At 46.6% G+C, this 15,000-nt stretch overlaps 2 protein-coding genes across 5 annotated transcripts in view; both read right to left on the reverse strand.

Moving 5' to 3' along the window:
- Nucleotides 1-11,703: 11,703 nt before the first annotated feature.
- LOC110530890 (major facilitator superfamily domain-containing protein 12) overlaps nucleotides 11,704-15,000 on the reverse strand; it is a 45,006-nt gene continuing 41,709 nt past the window's right edge. For both annotated transcript variants that reach the window (XR_005053001.1, XR_005053000.1), the window contains exon 13: nucleotides 11,704-13,728. The gene's annotated coding sequence lies outside the window, so the exon portion shown is untranslated. The remainder of the gene's footprint in view (nucleotides 13,729-15,000) is intronic.
- The window catches only part of LOC118965584 (major facilitator superfamily domain-containing protein 12-like), a 9,279-nt gene continuing 5,984 nt past the window's right edge, over nucleotides 11,706-15,000 (reverse strand). For 2 of the 3 annotated variants that reach the window (XM_036986730.1, XM_036986729.1), the window contains one exon: nucleotides 11,706-14,701. In XM_036986730.1, the coding sequence (XP_036842625.1) occupies nucleotides 14,613-14,701 (89 nt within the window). In that variant the 3' untranslated portion in view covers nucleotides 11,706-14,612. The remainder of the gene's footprint in view (nucleotides 14,702-15,000) is intronic. The other variant, XM_036986731.1, reaches the window with a different exon arrangement.

The following is a 15,000-nucleotide window of genomic DNA, read 5'->3' on the forward strand; positions in this document are numbered from 1 at the left end:
AGGGGTTTACACATGAGAACAGTGAAAAGAGAGCGAGAGAGAACAACTATCGCTACCTGGTGGCCTGTTATTGTAATGACAACTGGAGAGTTCTTCAGATGCCCTGGCATATTGATGTCCGGCTGATGGTTAATGCCAAGACTTTCTGGCTAATGACTGTTTTGTCAAATGTACACTATAGTGGCCTGGAAATACGATGACATTTCTAAAGTAGACAAATAATTAATGGAAAACAACTTTGCCATCATTATGAAGTCGTCATGTTTACTTTAGAGAGATGGCAATGATGCCATCAGCTAGCAATGTTGGTCAGAAATAGCTAGCAATGCTAACGTTAGCTAGCTAGCTAAAGTTTACTACATCTAAACTCAATCTGGAGACATCACAATGATGACAAATGCTTGTCCTACTAATTATTTATAATCTGTTCAAATGGCTCCATACTGGATCCATCAAACAAATCTATTTATTAATAAAGCCCTTTTTACATCAGCTGATATCTCAAAGTGCTGTACAGAAACCCAGCCTAAAACCCCAAACAGCAAGCAATGCAGGTGTAGAAGCACGGTGGCTAGGAAAAACTCCCTAGAAAGGCCAAAACCCAGGAAGAAACCTAGAGGGGAACCAGGCTCTGAGGAGTGGCTTGTCCTCTTCTGGCTGTACTGGGTAGACCAGAGGAACCAGGCTCTGAGGGGTGGCCAGTCCTCTACTGGCTGTACTGGGTAGACCAGAGGAACCAGGCTCTGATGGGTGGCCAGTCCTCTTCTGGCTGTACTGGGTAGACCAGAGGAACCAGGCTCTGAGGGGTGGCCAGTCCTGTACTGGCTGTGCCGGGTGGAGATTATAACAGAACATGGCCAAGATGTTCAAATGTTTATAAATGACCAGCAGGGTCAAATAATAATAACCACAGTAGTTGTAGAGGGTGCAACAGGTCAGCACCTCAGGAGTAAATGTCAGTTGGCTTTTCATAGCCGATCATTCAGAGTTAGAGACAGCAGGTGTGGTAGAAAAAGGGTCCAAAACAGCAGGTCTGGGATAGGTGGCACGTCCGGTGAACAGGTCAGGGTTCCATAGCCGCAGGCAGAACAGTTGAAACTGGAGCAGCAGCATGACCAGGTGGACTGGGGACAGCAAGGAGTCATCAGACCAGGTAGTCCTGAGGCATGGTCCTAGGGCTCAGGTCCTCCGAGAGAAGAGAGAGTGAAAGAGAGAGAGAGAGAGAAAGAGAGAGAATTAGAGGGAGCATACTTAAATTCACACAGGACACTGAATGAGACAGGATAAGTACTCTAGATATAACAGACTGACCCTAGCCCCCCAACACAATCTATTACAGCATAAATACTGGAGGCTGAGACATTGTTACACTGTGTAACCCTTCTTGGAATGCCTGATAGTCAAATACCGACCCTTCCACCTCCCGAGGGAGTTTTTTGCTATTATCGTGACTATTGTATACATTCTACCTCAGGACTTGAAAAATAACAAGCTAACTTAAATCCAAAAGGCTGCTTTTCCGGTTGCTGGCAATTTGAATTTCACATCATTAAGACACGTAATGCACAACTTCCATCAACACGTCTTCAAAGCCACTAGGGGAGATAAAGTCCTAGACCACTGTTATTCTAACCTCAAGTAAGCAGACTAGGCCCTCCCTCATCAGGGCTATCACGCACAGGGCTACCACATACAGGGCTATCGTAGACAACCCTGAGGATACGGACATACAGGGCTATCGTAGACAACCCTGAGGATACGGACATACAGGGCTATCGTAGACAACCCTGAGGATACGGACATACAGGGCTATTATAGACAACCCTGAGGATACGGACATACAGGGCTATCGTAGACAACACTGAGGATACGGACATACAGGGCTATTATAGACAACCCTGAGGATACGGACATACAGGGCTATCGTAGACAACCCTGAGGATACGGACATACAGGGCTATCGTAGACAACCCTGAGGATACGGACATACAGGGCTATCGTAGACAACCCTGAGGACAGGAATAAGTACAGGAAGTCCCGCTATGGCCTCAATGTGGTCTCAATTCATTATGTGATCTGAGGATGATTCCGCGGGCCGTATTGAATCAGATCGCGGGCCGCATACCGCCCCCAGGGCCAGCTTTTGCCTTGCTCTAGAGGGTTCTCTAACAACCGTCTGAAATGCCCTAGAGGGTCCCCTAACAACCGTCTGTAATGCCCTAGAGGGTTCCCTAACAACCGTCTGAAATGCCCTAGAGGGTTTCCTAACAACTGTCTGAAATGCCCTAGAGGGTCCCCTAACAACCGTCTGTAATGCCCTAGAGGGTTCCCTAACAACCGTCTGAAATGCCCTAGAGGGTTCCCTAACAACCGTCTGAAATGCCCTAGAGGGTCCCCTAACAACCGTCTGTAATGCCCTAGAGGGTTCCCTAACAACCGTCTGAAATGCCCTAGAGGGTTCCCTAACAACCGTCTGAAATGCCCTAGAGGGTTCCCTAACAACCGTCTGAAATGCCCTAGGGGGTTCCCTAACAACCGTCTGAAATGCCCTAGAGGGTTCCCTAACAACCGTCTGAAATGCCATAGAGGGTTCCCTAACAACCGTCTGAAATGCCCTAGAGGGTTCCCTAACAACCGTCTGTAATGCCCTAGAGGGTTCCCTAACAACCGTCTGTAATGCCCTAGAGGGTTCCCTATCAACCGTCTGTAATGCCCTAGAGGGTTCCCTAACAAACGTCTGAAATGCCCTAGAGGGTTCCCTAACAACCGTCTGTAATGCCCTAGAGGGTTCCCTAACAACCATCTGAAATGCCCTAGAGGGTTCCCTAACAACCGTCTGTAATGCCCTAGAGGGTTCCCTAACAACCGTCTGTAATGCCCTAGAGGGTTCCCTAACAGCCGTCTGTAATGCCCTAGAGGGTTCCCTAACAACCGTCTGTAATGCCCTAGAGGGTTCCCTAACAACCGTCTGTAATGCCCTAGAGGGTTCCCTATCAACCGTCTGTAATGCCCTAGAGGGTTCCCTAACAACCGTCTGTAATGCCCTAGAGGGTTCCCTAACAACCATCTGTAATGCCCTAGAGGGTTCCCTAACAACCGTCTGTAATGCCCTAGAGGGTTCCCTAACAACCGTCTGTAATGCCCTAGAGGGTTCCCTAACAACCGTCTGTAATGCCCTAGAGGCACCAATTCTTCACATTTTAAAGGGCATCGTAGATCATTCTACACACAAGCTGCAAAAAAAAGCTCAAAGCAGATCAACAGTGGAAATCAAAGGGCTCTCCATAGGAGGGCCAGCACACATTCTGATTCACAATGCTAAGTGTACCGAACCTGTCGCCCGTAAAGTGCAATGCACTAGGATGAACTGCACCCAATGGCTTCAATACAGTGGCAGCTGCATTCATTTAGATGATATCGCCATAATCAATAACCAGAAGGATGTTGGCTGAATGGTTTGTTTCCTGCTATTTAAACAAAAGACAGAAGCTGTTCCTATTGAAGAAGCCTATTTTAATTCTTAATTTCTTCACTAATTAATCAACATCGACGATGCATTTTGAAAGATACAGCACCATCAGAAAGTATTCACACCTCTTGACTCGTTCCACATTTTGTTACAGCCTGAATTTAAAATGTATTACATTTGGATTTTGGTCTACACACCATAACGTCAAAGTGGAATTATGTTGTTCAATTTTTTTAATATTTAAATTAATACAAAATTTAAAGTTGAAATGTCAATAGGTATTCACCCCTTTGTTATGACAAGCCTAAATAAGTTCAGGAGTAAAAATGTGCTTAACAAGTCACATAATAAGTTGCATGGACTCACTCTGTGTGCAATAATAGTGTTTAACGTGATTTTTGAATGACTACCTCATCTCTGTACCCCACACATACAACTAACTGTAAGGTTCCAGTCGAACAGTACATTTCAAACACAGAATCAACTGCAAAGACCAGGGAGGTTTTCTAATGCCTCACAAAGAGGAGCACCCATTGATATTTTTTTAACCTTTATAAAACTAGGCAAGTCAGTTAAGAACAAATTCTTATTTTACAATGAGGGCCTACACCAGCCAAACCCAGATGACGCTGGACCAATTGTGAGCCGTCCTATGGGACTCTCAATCACAGCCGGTTGTGATACAGCCTGGATAGATGGGTAAAAATAAAAATATCAGACATTGAATATCCCTTTGATCATGGTGAAGTTATTAATTACACTTTGGATGGTGTATCAATACACCCAGTCATTACAAAGATACAGGCGTCCTTCCTAACTCAGTTGCTGGAGAGGAAGGAAACTGTTCAGGGATTTCACCATGACACCAATGGTGACATTAAAACAGTTACATAGTTTAATGGCTGTGATAGGAGAAAACTGAGGATGGATCAACAACATTGTAGTTACTCCACAATACTAATCTATTTGACAGAGTGAAAAGAAGGACGCCTGTACAGAATAAAGCATTAAAGTAATGCTGCTAAAAATGTGCCAAAGCAATTCACTTTTTGTCCTGAAAACAAGGTGTTTGGTGCAAATCTAATACAACACATCACTGAGTACAACTCTCCATATGTTCAAGCATGGTGGTGGCTGCATCATGTTATGGGTATGCTTGTCATCATTAAGGACTGGGGAGTTTTTCAGGATCAAAAAGAAACAGAATGCTGATGAATATATGCAAAATCCTAGAGGAAAATCTGGTTCAGTCTGTTTTCCACCAGACACTGGGATATTAATTCACATTTCAGCAGGACAATAACCTAAAACACAAGGCCAAATCGACACTGGAGTTGTTTACCAAACAGACAGTGAGTGTTCCTGTGCGGCCGAGTTACAGTTTTGACTTAAACCTACTGAAAATAGTTGTCTAACATTGATTAACAACCATGTTGATAAAGCTTGAAGAATTTTGAAAAGAATAATGGTAAAATGTTGCACTATAAGTCAAGGGGTATGAATACTTTCTGAAGGCTCTGTAGCGTTTCGTCAATCCACATGATATTTAGGCAGGATACTCAAGTGGGCGAGTCCAAGGGGACACGTGTCTTAGACTTTATTTCAGGAGTCTAAAATACTCCACATTATCCAGAGGAGAAGACGGTATGAGAATTTCTAATCGGGGTTTCATATAGTGCACACCAGCTTTTCCTATTGGCCAGCTCCTAGTGATGTAAAGTACTTAAGTAAAAATACTTGAAAGTACTTCTTAAGTAGTTTTTTATGGTATATGTACTTAACTATTTTTTAAAACTTTTATTACTTCACTACATTACTATATAAAATAATGTACTTTTTACTCCATAAATTGTCCCTGACACAAAGGTATTTGTTACATTTTGAATGCTTAGCAGGACAGGAAAATGGTCAAATTATCAAGAGAACATCCCTGGTCATCCCTACTGGCTCTGATCTGGCGGACTCACTAAACAGAGAACATCCCTGGTCATCCCTACTGGCTCTGATCTGGCGGACTCACTAAACAGAGAACATCCCTGGTCATCCCTACTGCCTCTGATCTGGTGGACCCACTAAACAGAGAACATCCCTGGTCATCCCTACTGCCTCTGATCTGGCAGACTCACTAAACAGAGAACATCCCTGGTCATCCCTACTGGCTCTGATCTGGAGGACTCACTAAACAGAGAACATCCCTGGTCATCCCTACTGGCTCTGATCTGGCGGACTCACTAAACAGAAAACATCCCTGGTCGTCCCTACTGCCTCTGATCTGGTGGACCCACTAAACAGAGAACATCCCTGGTCATCCCTACTGCCTCTGATCTGGTGGACCTACTAAACAGAGAACATCCCTGGTCATCCCTACTGGCTCTGATCTGGCGGACTCACTAAACAGAAAACATCCCTGGTCGTCCCTACTGCCTCTGATCTGGTGGACCCACTAAACAGAGAACATCCCTGGTCATCCCTACTGGCTCTGATCTGGCGGACTCACTAAACAGAGAACATCCCTGGTCATCCCTACTGCCTCTGATCTGGTGGACCCACTAAACAGAGAACATCCCTGGTCATCCCTACTAGCCTCTGATCTGGTGGACCCACTAAACAGAGAACATCCCTGGTCATCCCTACTGCCTCTGATCTGGAGGACTCACTAAACAGAGAACATCCCTGGTCATCCCTACTGCCTCTGATCTGGTGGACCCACTAAACAGAGAACATCCCTGGTCATCTCTACTGCCTCTGATCTGGCGGACTCACTAAACAGAGAACATCCCTGGTCATCCCTACTGCCTCTGATCTGGTGGACCCACTAAACAGAGAACATCCCTGGTCATCCCTACTGGCTCTGATCTGGAGGACTCACTAAACAGAGAACATCCCTGGTCATCCCTACTGGCTCTGATCTGGTGGACCCACTAAACAGAGAACATCCCTGGTCATCCCTACTAGCCTCTGATCTGGAGGACTCACTAAACAGAGAACATCCCTGGTCATCCCTACTGCCTCTGATCTGGTGGACCCACTAAACAGAGAACATCCCTGGTCATCCCTACTGGCTCTGATCTGGAGGACTCACTAAACAGAGAACATCCCTGGTCCTCCCTACTGCCTCTGATCTGGAGGACTCACTAAACAGAGAACATCCCTGGTCATCCCTACTGGCTCTGATCTGGCGGACCCACTAAACAGAGAACATCCCTGGTCATCCCTACTGCCTCTGATCTGGAGGACTCACTAAACAGAGAACATCCCTGGTCATCCCTACTGCCTCTGATCTGGTGGACCCACTAAACAGAGAACATCCCTGGTCATCCCTACTGCCTCTGATCTGGTGGACCCACTAAACAGAGAACATCCCTGGTCATCCCTACTGGCTCTGATCTGGCGGACTCACTAAACAGAGAACATCCCTGGTCATCCCTACTGCCTCTGATCTGGTGGACCCACTAAACAGAGAACATCCCTGGTCATCCCTACTGCCTCTGATCTGGTGGACCCACTAAACAGAGAACATCCCTGGTCATCCCTGCTGCCTCTGATCTGGTGGACCCACTAAACAGAGAACATCCCTGGTCATCCCTACTGCCTCTGATCTGGTGGACCCACTAAACAGAGAACATCCCTGGTCATCCCTACTGGCTCTGATCTGGCGGACTCACTAAACAGAGAACATCCCTGGTCGTCCCTACTGCCTCTGATCTGGTGGACCCACTAAACAGAGAACATCCCTGGTCATCCCTACTGGCTCTGATCTGGCGGACTCACTAAACAGAGAACATCCCTGGTCATCCCTACTGCCTCTGATCTGGTGGACCCACTAAACAGAGAACATCCCTGGTCATCCCTACTAGCCTCTGATCTGGTGGACCCACTAAACAGAGAACATCCCTGGTCATCCCTACTGCCTCTGATCTGGAGGACTCACTAAACAGAGAACATCCCTGGTCATCCCTACTGCCTCTGATCTGGTGGACCCACTAAACAGAGAACATCCCTGGTCATCTCTACTGCCTCTGATCTGGCGGACTCACTAAACAGAGAACATCCCTGGTCATCCCTACTGCCTCTGATCTGGTGGACCCACTAAACAGAGAACATCCCTGGTCATCCCTACTGGCTCTGATCTGGAGGACTCACTAAACAGAGAACATCCCTGGTCATCCCTACTGGCTCTGATCTGGTGGACCCACTAAACAGAGAACATCCCTGGTCATCCCTACTAGCCTCTGATCTGGAGGACTCACTAAACAGAGAACATCCCTGGTCATCCCTACTGCCTCTGATCTGGTGGACCCACTAAACAGAGAACATCCCTGGTCATCCCTACTGCCTCTGATCTGGTGGACCCACTAAACAGAGAACATCCCTGGTCATCCCTACTGGCTCTGATCTGGCGGACTCACTAAACAGAGAACATCCCTGGTCGTCCCTACTGCCTCTGATCTGGTGGACCCACTAAACAGAGAACATCCCTGGTCATCCCTACTGGCTCTGATCTGGCGGACTCACTAAACAGAGAACATCCCTGGTCATCCCTACTACCTCTGATCTGGTGGACCCACTAAACAGAGAACATCCCTGGTCATCCCTACTAGCCTCTGATCTGGTGGACCCACTAAACAGAGAACATCCCTGGTCATCCCTACTGCCTCTGATCTGGAGGACTCACTAAACAGAGAACATCCCTGGTCATCCCTACTGCCTCTGATCTGGTGGACCCACTAAACAGAGAACATCCCTGGTCATCTCTACTGCCTCTGATCTGGCGGACTCACTAAACAGAGAACATCCCTGGTCATCCCTACTGCCTCTGATCTGGTGGACCCACTAAACAGAGAACATCCCTGGTCATCCCTACTGGCTCTGATCTGGAGGACTCACTAAACAGAGAACATCCCTGGTCATCCCTACTGGCTCTGATCTGGTGGACCCACTAAACAGAGAACATCCCTGGTCATCCCTACTAGCCTCTGATCTGGAGGACTCACTAAACAGAGAACATCCCTGGTCATCCCTACTGCCTCTGATCTGGTGGACCCACTAAACAGAGAACATCCCTGGTCATCCCTACTGGCTCTGATCTGGAGGACTCACTAAACAGAGAACATCCCTGGTCATCCCTACTGCCTCTGATCTGGTGGACCCACTAAACAGAGAACATCCCTGGTCATCCCTACTGGCTCTGATCTGGCGGACTCACTAAACAGAGAACATCCCTGGTCCTCCCTACTGCCTCTGATCTGGAGGACTCACTAAACAGAGAACATCCCTGGTCATCCCTACTGGCTCTGATCTGGCGGACCCACTAAACAGAGAACATCCCTGGTCATCCCTACTGTCTCTGATCTGGAGGACTCACTAAACAGAGAACATCCCTGGTCATCCCTACTGTCTCTGATCTGGAGGACTCACTAAACAGAGAACATCCCTGGTCATCCCTACTGTCTCTGATCTGGAGGACTCACTAAACAGAGAACATCCCTGGTCATCCCTACTGCCTCTGATCTGGAGGACTCACTAAACAGAGAACATCCCTGGTCATCCCTACTGGCTCTGATCTGGAGGACTCACTAAACAGAGAACATCCCTGGTCATCCCTTCTAGCTTCTGATCTGGTGGACCCACTAAACAGAGAACATCCCTGGTCATCCCTACTAGCCTCTGATCTGGTGGACCCACTAAACAGAGAACATCCCTGGTCATCCCTACTGCCTCTGATCTGGTGGACTCACTAAACAGAGAACATCCCTGGTCATCCCTACTGCCTCTGATCTGGAGGACTCACTAAACAGAGAACATCCCTGGTCATCCCTACTGCCTCTGATCTGGCGGACTCACTAAACAGAGAACATCCCTGGTCATTCCTACTGTCTCTGATCTGGAGGACTCACTAAACAGAGAACATCCCTGGTCATCCCTACTAGCCTCTGATCTGGAGGACTCACTAAACAGAGAACATCCCTGGTCATCCCTACTGCCTCTGATCTGGTGGACCCACTAAACAGAGAACATCCCTGGTCATCCCTACTAGCCTCTGATCTGGTGGACCCACTAAACATGCTTCATTTGTCCGAGTGTTGGAGCGTGCCACTGGCAATCCGTATATTTAAAAAAAAAAAAAAAAAAAATGGGGCTGTCTTGCTTAATATAAGGAATTTGAATGATTTACACTTAAGTGTATTTAAAACCAAATACTTTTAGACTTTTACTCAAGTAGTATTTTACTGGGTGACTTTCACTTGAGTCATTTTCAATGAAGGCATCTTTACTTTTACTCAAGTATGACAATTGGATGCTTTTTCCACCACCGCCAGCTCCCATGGCTCATGTCATGGTGCAGTGATTTGTGGTGCTTTTAATAACCGTTTTGCTTCAGCTGGCCGCCTGTTTGAAAGGATAGTCTCTGAAAATGCATCTCATTCCCACTAGAGGGAGTCCTGCACTCAGAACAGATTGTAGAACATGATGCACTAACAGACTAAAATACTTTATTTTAATTTCAACCATTTGATGTATATGATGTACTAAAGGCTTTGCTAAAGACTAATGTTAAAAACATCCAAAAGGTGCTGATTCACTTGACCCCCTTCTTACTGCAGCTCTCTGCCCTACTTACTGCAGCTCTCTGCCCTACTTACTGCAGCTCTCTGCCCTACTTACTGCAGCTCTCTGCCCTACTTACTGCAGCTCTCTGCCCCACTTACTGCAGCTCTCTGCCCTACTTACTGCAGCTCTCTGCCCTACTTACTGCAGCTCTCTGCCCTACTTACTGCAGCTCTCTGCCCTACTTACTGCCGCTCTCTGCCCTACTTACTGCAGCTCTCTGCCCCACTTACTGCAGCTCTCTGCCCTACTTACTGCAGCTCTCTGCCCTACTTACTGCAGCTCTCTGCCCCACTTACTGCAGCTCTCTGCCCTTCTTACTGCAGCTCTCTGCCCTACTTACTGCAGCTCTCTGCCCTACTTACTGCAGCTCTCTGCCCTACTTACTGCAGCTCTCTGCCCTTCTTACTGCAGCTCTCTGCCCTTCTTACTGCAGCTCTCTGCCCCACTTACTGCAGCTCTCTGCCCTTCTTACTGCAGCTCTCTGCCCCACTTACTGCAGCTCTCTGCCCTACTTACTGCAGCTCTCTGCCCCACTTATTGCAGAACCACTGACCTACATTTTTAACTTGACAATTGTTTCTGGTTTCATCTGATCTGGAATGTCCTCCCTTTACATAAAGGGGGAGATCTTTCTGACTTAGATAGCTACCGTCCAATCTCCAAATAATCTTGCCTATCCAGAGTTTAGAATACTTGGCCAACTGTCAGCTGATGCCCTGTTGACATCGTGGCGTATTTCATTACATCATCTCCACAGGAGGCTGCTGAGGGGAGGACAGCTCATAATAATGTCCAGAGTTACTTTTTCCTCAACTTGTTTCTATAAAACTTTACAGCAAGCCAAGCTAGTTTACAGTGCTGCTAGCTAAAAGCTAGGCTATACTGTAGCTAGCAAACTCCACCTAGAAATTATAATAAAAAACAGAGAGAGGGAGGGGTAGGGTGAGAGGGAGATGCAGGGTGAGAGGGAGGGGTAGGATTAGGGAGGGGTATGGTGAGAGGGAGATGCAGGGTGAGAGGGAGGGGTAGGGTTAGGGAGGGGAAGGGTGAGAGGGAGGGGCAGGGTGAGAGGGAGGGGTAGGGTTAGGGAGGGGCAGGGTGAGAGAGAGGGGTAGGGTTAGGGAGAGGTAGGGTGAGAGGGAGGGGTAGAGTTAGGGAGGGGAAGGGTGAGAGGGAGGGGAAGGGTGAGAGGGAGGGGTAGGGTGAGAGGGAGGGGTAGGGTTAGGGAGGGGTATGGTGAGAGGGAGATGCAGGGTGAGAGGGAGGGGTAGGGTTAGGGAGCGGAAGGGTGAGAGAGAGGGGTAGGGTTAGGGAGAGGTAGGGTGAGAGGGAGGGGTAGAGTTAGGGAGGGGCAGGGTGAGAGGGAGGGGAAGGGTGAGAGGGAGGGGAAGGGTGAGAGGGAGGGGTAGTGTGAGGGAGGGGAAGGGTGAGAGGGAGGGGTAGGGTTAGGGAGGGGCAGGGTGAGAGAGAGGGGTAGGGTTAGAGAGAGGTAGGGTGAGAGGGAGGGAGGAGCAGGGTGAGAGGGGCCCTCCTTCCCCACTAACCAATAAAATGCTGTTTGTGTTTATGTGGAGAATTATTCTAGAAACTCTGACAAGGTAGACAAACAAACACACAGTGTATGACAGTAGTATGAAATATGTTTAATATACTTCCCAAAGAATGAGCAAAAAACAGACATGAACAGTAGGGGGGAAAAAGTCACTTCACAATATATTGGAAATAAAAAGCAATGAATACAAAACAATTTGAGAGAGATCAAATGTTTTCCTATAAGGCAGTTTCCTAGTCACCCTGTGCAAAATGTTTCCCCCGTAGAATTAGAATGATTCTACTCTAATGATTCTAGTTCTATTGTTTGAGACGTAGAATCATCTCTGTCTGTCCAGTAACCTGAATATCACCCAGGAAATATATTCTACTATTCATATATACTGAACAAAAATATAACCGCAACATGTAAAGAGTTGGTCCCATGTTTCATGAGCTGAAAAAAAGAAGATCCCAGAAATGTTCCATACGTACAAAAATATGATTTCTATCTAATTTTGAGCACATTGTGTTTTACATCCCTGTTAGTGAGCATTTCTCCTTGGCCAAGGACCGCCCACGGCTGTGCCCCTACGCAGTCATGTGAAATCCATAGATTAAGCCCTAACGAAGTCATAGGACCAGTAACTCAGTAAAATGGTTGCGTTTATATTGTTGCTCAGTATTTATTCCACTCGGTTTATCCATATTGCAAGGTATCCCTTTTCACAATCCTGATTCGTTTTAATTTAATAAATGCCCCCACAAATCCTTATTTTACTTGCAACGCAATTTACATAAGAACATGTCATCAAAACACACAACATGATGTAGTTTAAAGCAACACAACGTCATATTATTACTACAACACAATGACTACCACACTGGAATTAAATGTTCCCAACACTGGAATAAAACACACAATAGTTACATTGACAACTTACCTCAAAACAAAAGCTGTTCTGATGACATGTCACCTCCCACTGGGCAGACGGCCATTCAACATCTATTCCATGTTGGTTCAAAACAAAAGCTGTTCTGATGACATGTCACCTCCCACTGGGCAGACGGCCATTCAACATCCATTCCATGTTGGTTCAAAACAAAAGCTGTTCTGATGACATGTCACCTCCCACTGGGCAGACGGCCATTCAACATCTATTCCATGTTGGTTCAAAACAAAAGCTGTTCTGATGACATGTCACCTCCCACTGGGCAGACGGCCATTCAACATCCATTCCATGTTGGTTCAAAACAAAAGCTGTTCTGATGACATGTCACCTCCCACTGGGCAGACGGCCATTCAACATCTATTCCATGTTGGTTCAAAACAAAAGCTGTTCTGATGACATGTCACCTCCCACTGGGCAGACGGCCATTCAACATCTATTCCATGTTGGTTCAAAACAAAAGCTGTTCTGATGACATGTCACCTCCCACTGGGCAGACGGCCATTCAACATCTATTCCATGTTGGTTCAAAACAAAAGCTGTTCTGATGACATGTCACCTCCCACTGGGCAGACGGCCATTTAACATCTATTCCATGTTGGTTCAAAACAAAAGCTGTTCTGATGACATGTCACCTCCCACTGGGCAGACGGCCATTCAACATCTATTCCATGTTGGTTCAAAACAAAAGCTGTTCTGATGACATGTCACCTCCCACTGGGCAGACGGCCATTCAACATCTATTCCATGTTGGTTCAAAACAAAAGCTGTTCTGATGACATGTCACCTCCCACTGGGCAGACGGCCATTCAACATCCATTCCATGTTGGTTCAAAACAAAAGCTGTTCTGATGACATGTCACCTCCCACTGGGCAGACGGCCATTCAACATCCATTCCATGTTGGTTCAAAACAAAAGCTGTTCTGATGACATGTCACCTCCCACTGGGCAGACGGCCATTCAACATCCATTCCATGTTGGTTCAAAACAAAAGCTGTTCTGATGACATGTCACCTCCCACTGGGCAGACGGCCATTCAACATCTATTCCATGTTGGTTCAAAACAAAAGCTGTTCTGATGACATGTCACCTCCCACTGGGCAGACGGCCATTCAACATCCATTCCATGTTGGTTCAAAACAAAAGCTGTTCTGATGACATGTCACCTCCCACTGGGCAGACGGCCATTCAACATCTATTCCATGTTGGTTCAAAGTCATTTCATTGAAATGACGTGGAAACAACGCTGATTCAACCAGTGTGTGCCCAGTGGGCTGTAATCAGCATAAATAGTGTGTCAATTAAGTTCAATAATGTATTGTTTTTGGACATTCACAACAGATGGTATAATAGTGTATTATAGGACTTTTCTCAAGAGGGGTATGTACGTATTCTGGACCCGAGTGTGTCAGTGTAGATATGTACTCAATCACTTCGGCACTGTTGAACTGAATCAACCAACTGAATCAGCCAACTGAATCCTACCAACTGAATCAACCAACTGAATCATTCAACTGAATCCACATAATTGAATCAACCAACTGAATCAGCCCTCTGAATCAACCGCAGTATGACTGTGAGAAGGTGCTGATTGAGAGAGAGACAATGGACTGTGTTACTGTATAACCTCCCTCATGTTGACAGTAATGTTGTACACTGAATTGACCGATACTCTGCGACAGCAAAGCAACGTATTGATCTATAGTAGAAATGGGTCCTGATGGCTGCTCTTCAACCCAACTCCCCTGCAGTACAGCACAGCTACTGGTCAGGTCCAGAAGGAAAGTCTTGATTCTTTCAGAGGAACTACTGCTAGTCCAGTTGGCTGTTTGTGAACACTACGGTGAGATGACTTTTCAGTCTAAAATGTTTGTTGTTCCAGTTGAGAGTTTTAAGATGCCTGAGTGAGTCCTGGAGAGGCCACAGAGTTAAACCCTATAATCCCTGAAGAGACAGGCTGGGTTCTGCAGTGGTTATTCACCCAGGGATAAGTGGGACTGGCTGGTCTCTACTACAGTAGGGTCCAGGTAACTCTGCCAACCGTAGTTCCTTAGTTGACCGTTGGTCTAGGCTGGTAAGAGTTGTCCTCAGAGATGTCCTGATCCTCGCTGCCCATCAGACCTGAGATGTAAGGCAGACCTGCAGAGAGACAGAGACACAGAGGGACATGTCAATCATAACAAATACCTTGATATTCAAGCGTTGACACCAGCCAGACACTCTCTTCAGTAGTCATTCAGTGAATCGGGAAGTCGGTTGAAAAGTGTCGTCTATTTTTTTTATTAGGATCAATCAATTAACTGTCCAACCAAACATAATTTACCATCAAATGAAAGGAAATGGATCAAGAACTGACAGAGCTGGACAGAAAATAACTTCTCATTCAGTATAGTGATAGACGTCAAAAATAACAACGATTTGGAAATGAATCTGGTCTC

Source organism: Oncorhynchus mykiss, chromosome 8 (genome assembly GCF_013265735.2).
Source record: "Oncorhynchus mykiss isolate Arlee chromosome 8, USDA_OmykA_1.1, whole genome shotgun sequence".
In the NCBI taxonomy this organism is placed as follows: domain Eukaryota; kingdom Metazoa; phylum Chordata; class Actinopteri; order Salmoniformes; family Salmonidae; genus Oncorhynchus; species Oncorhynchus mykiss.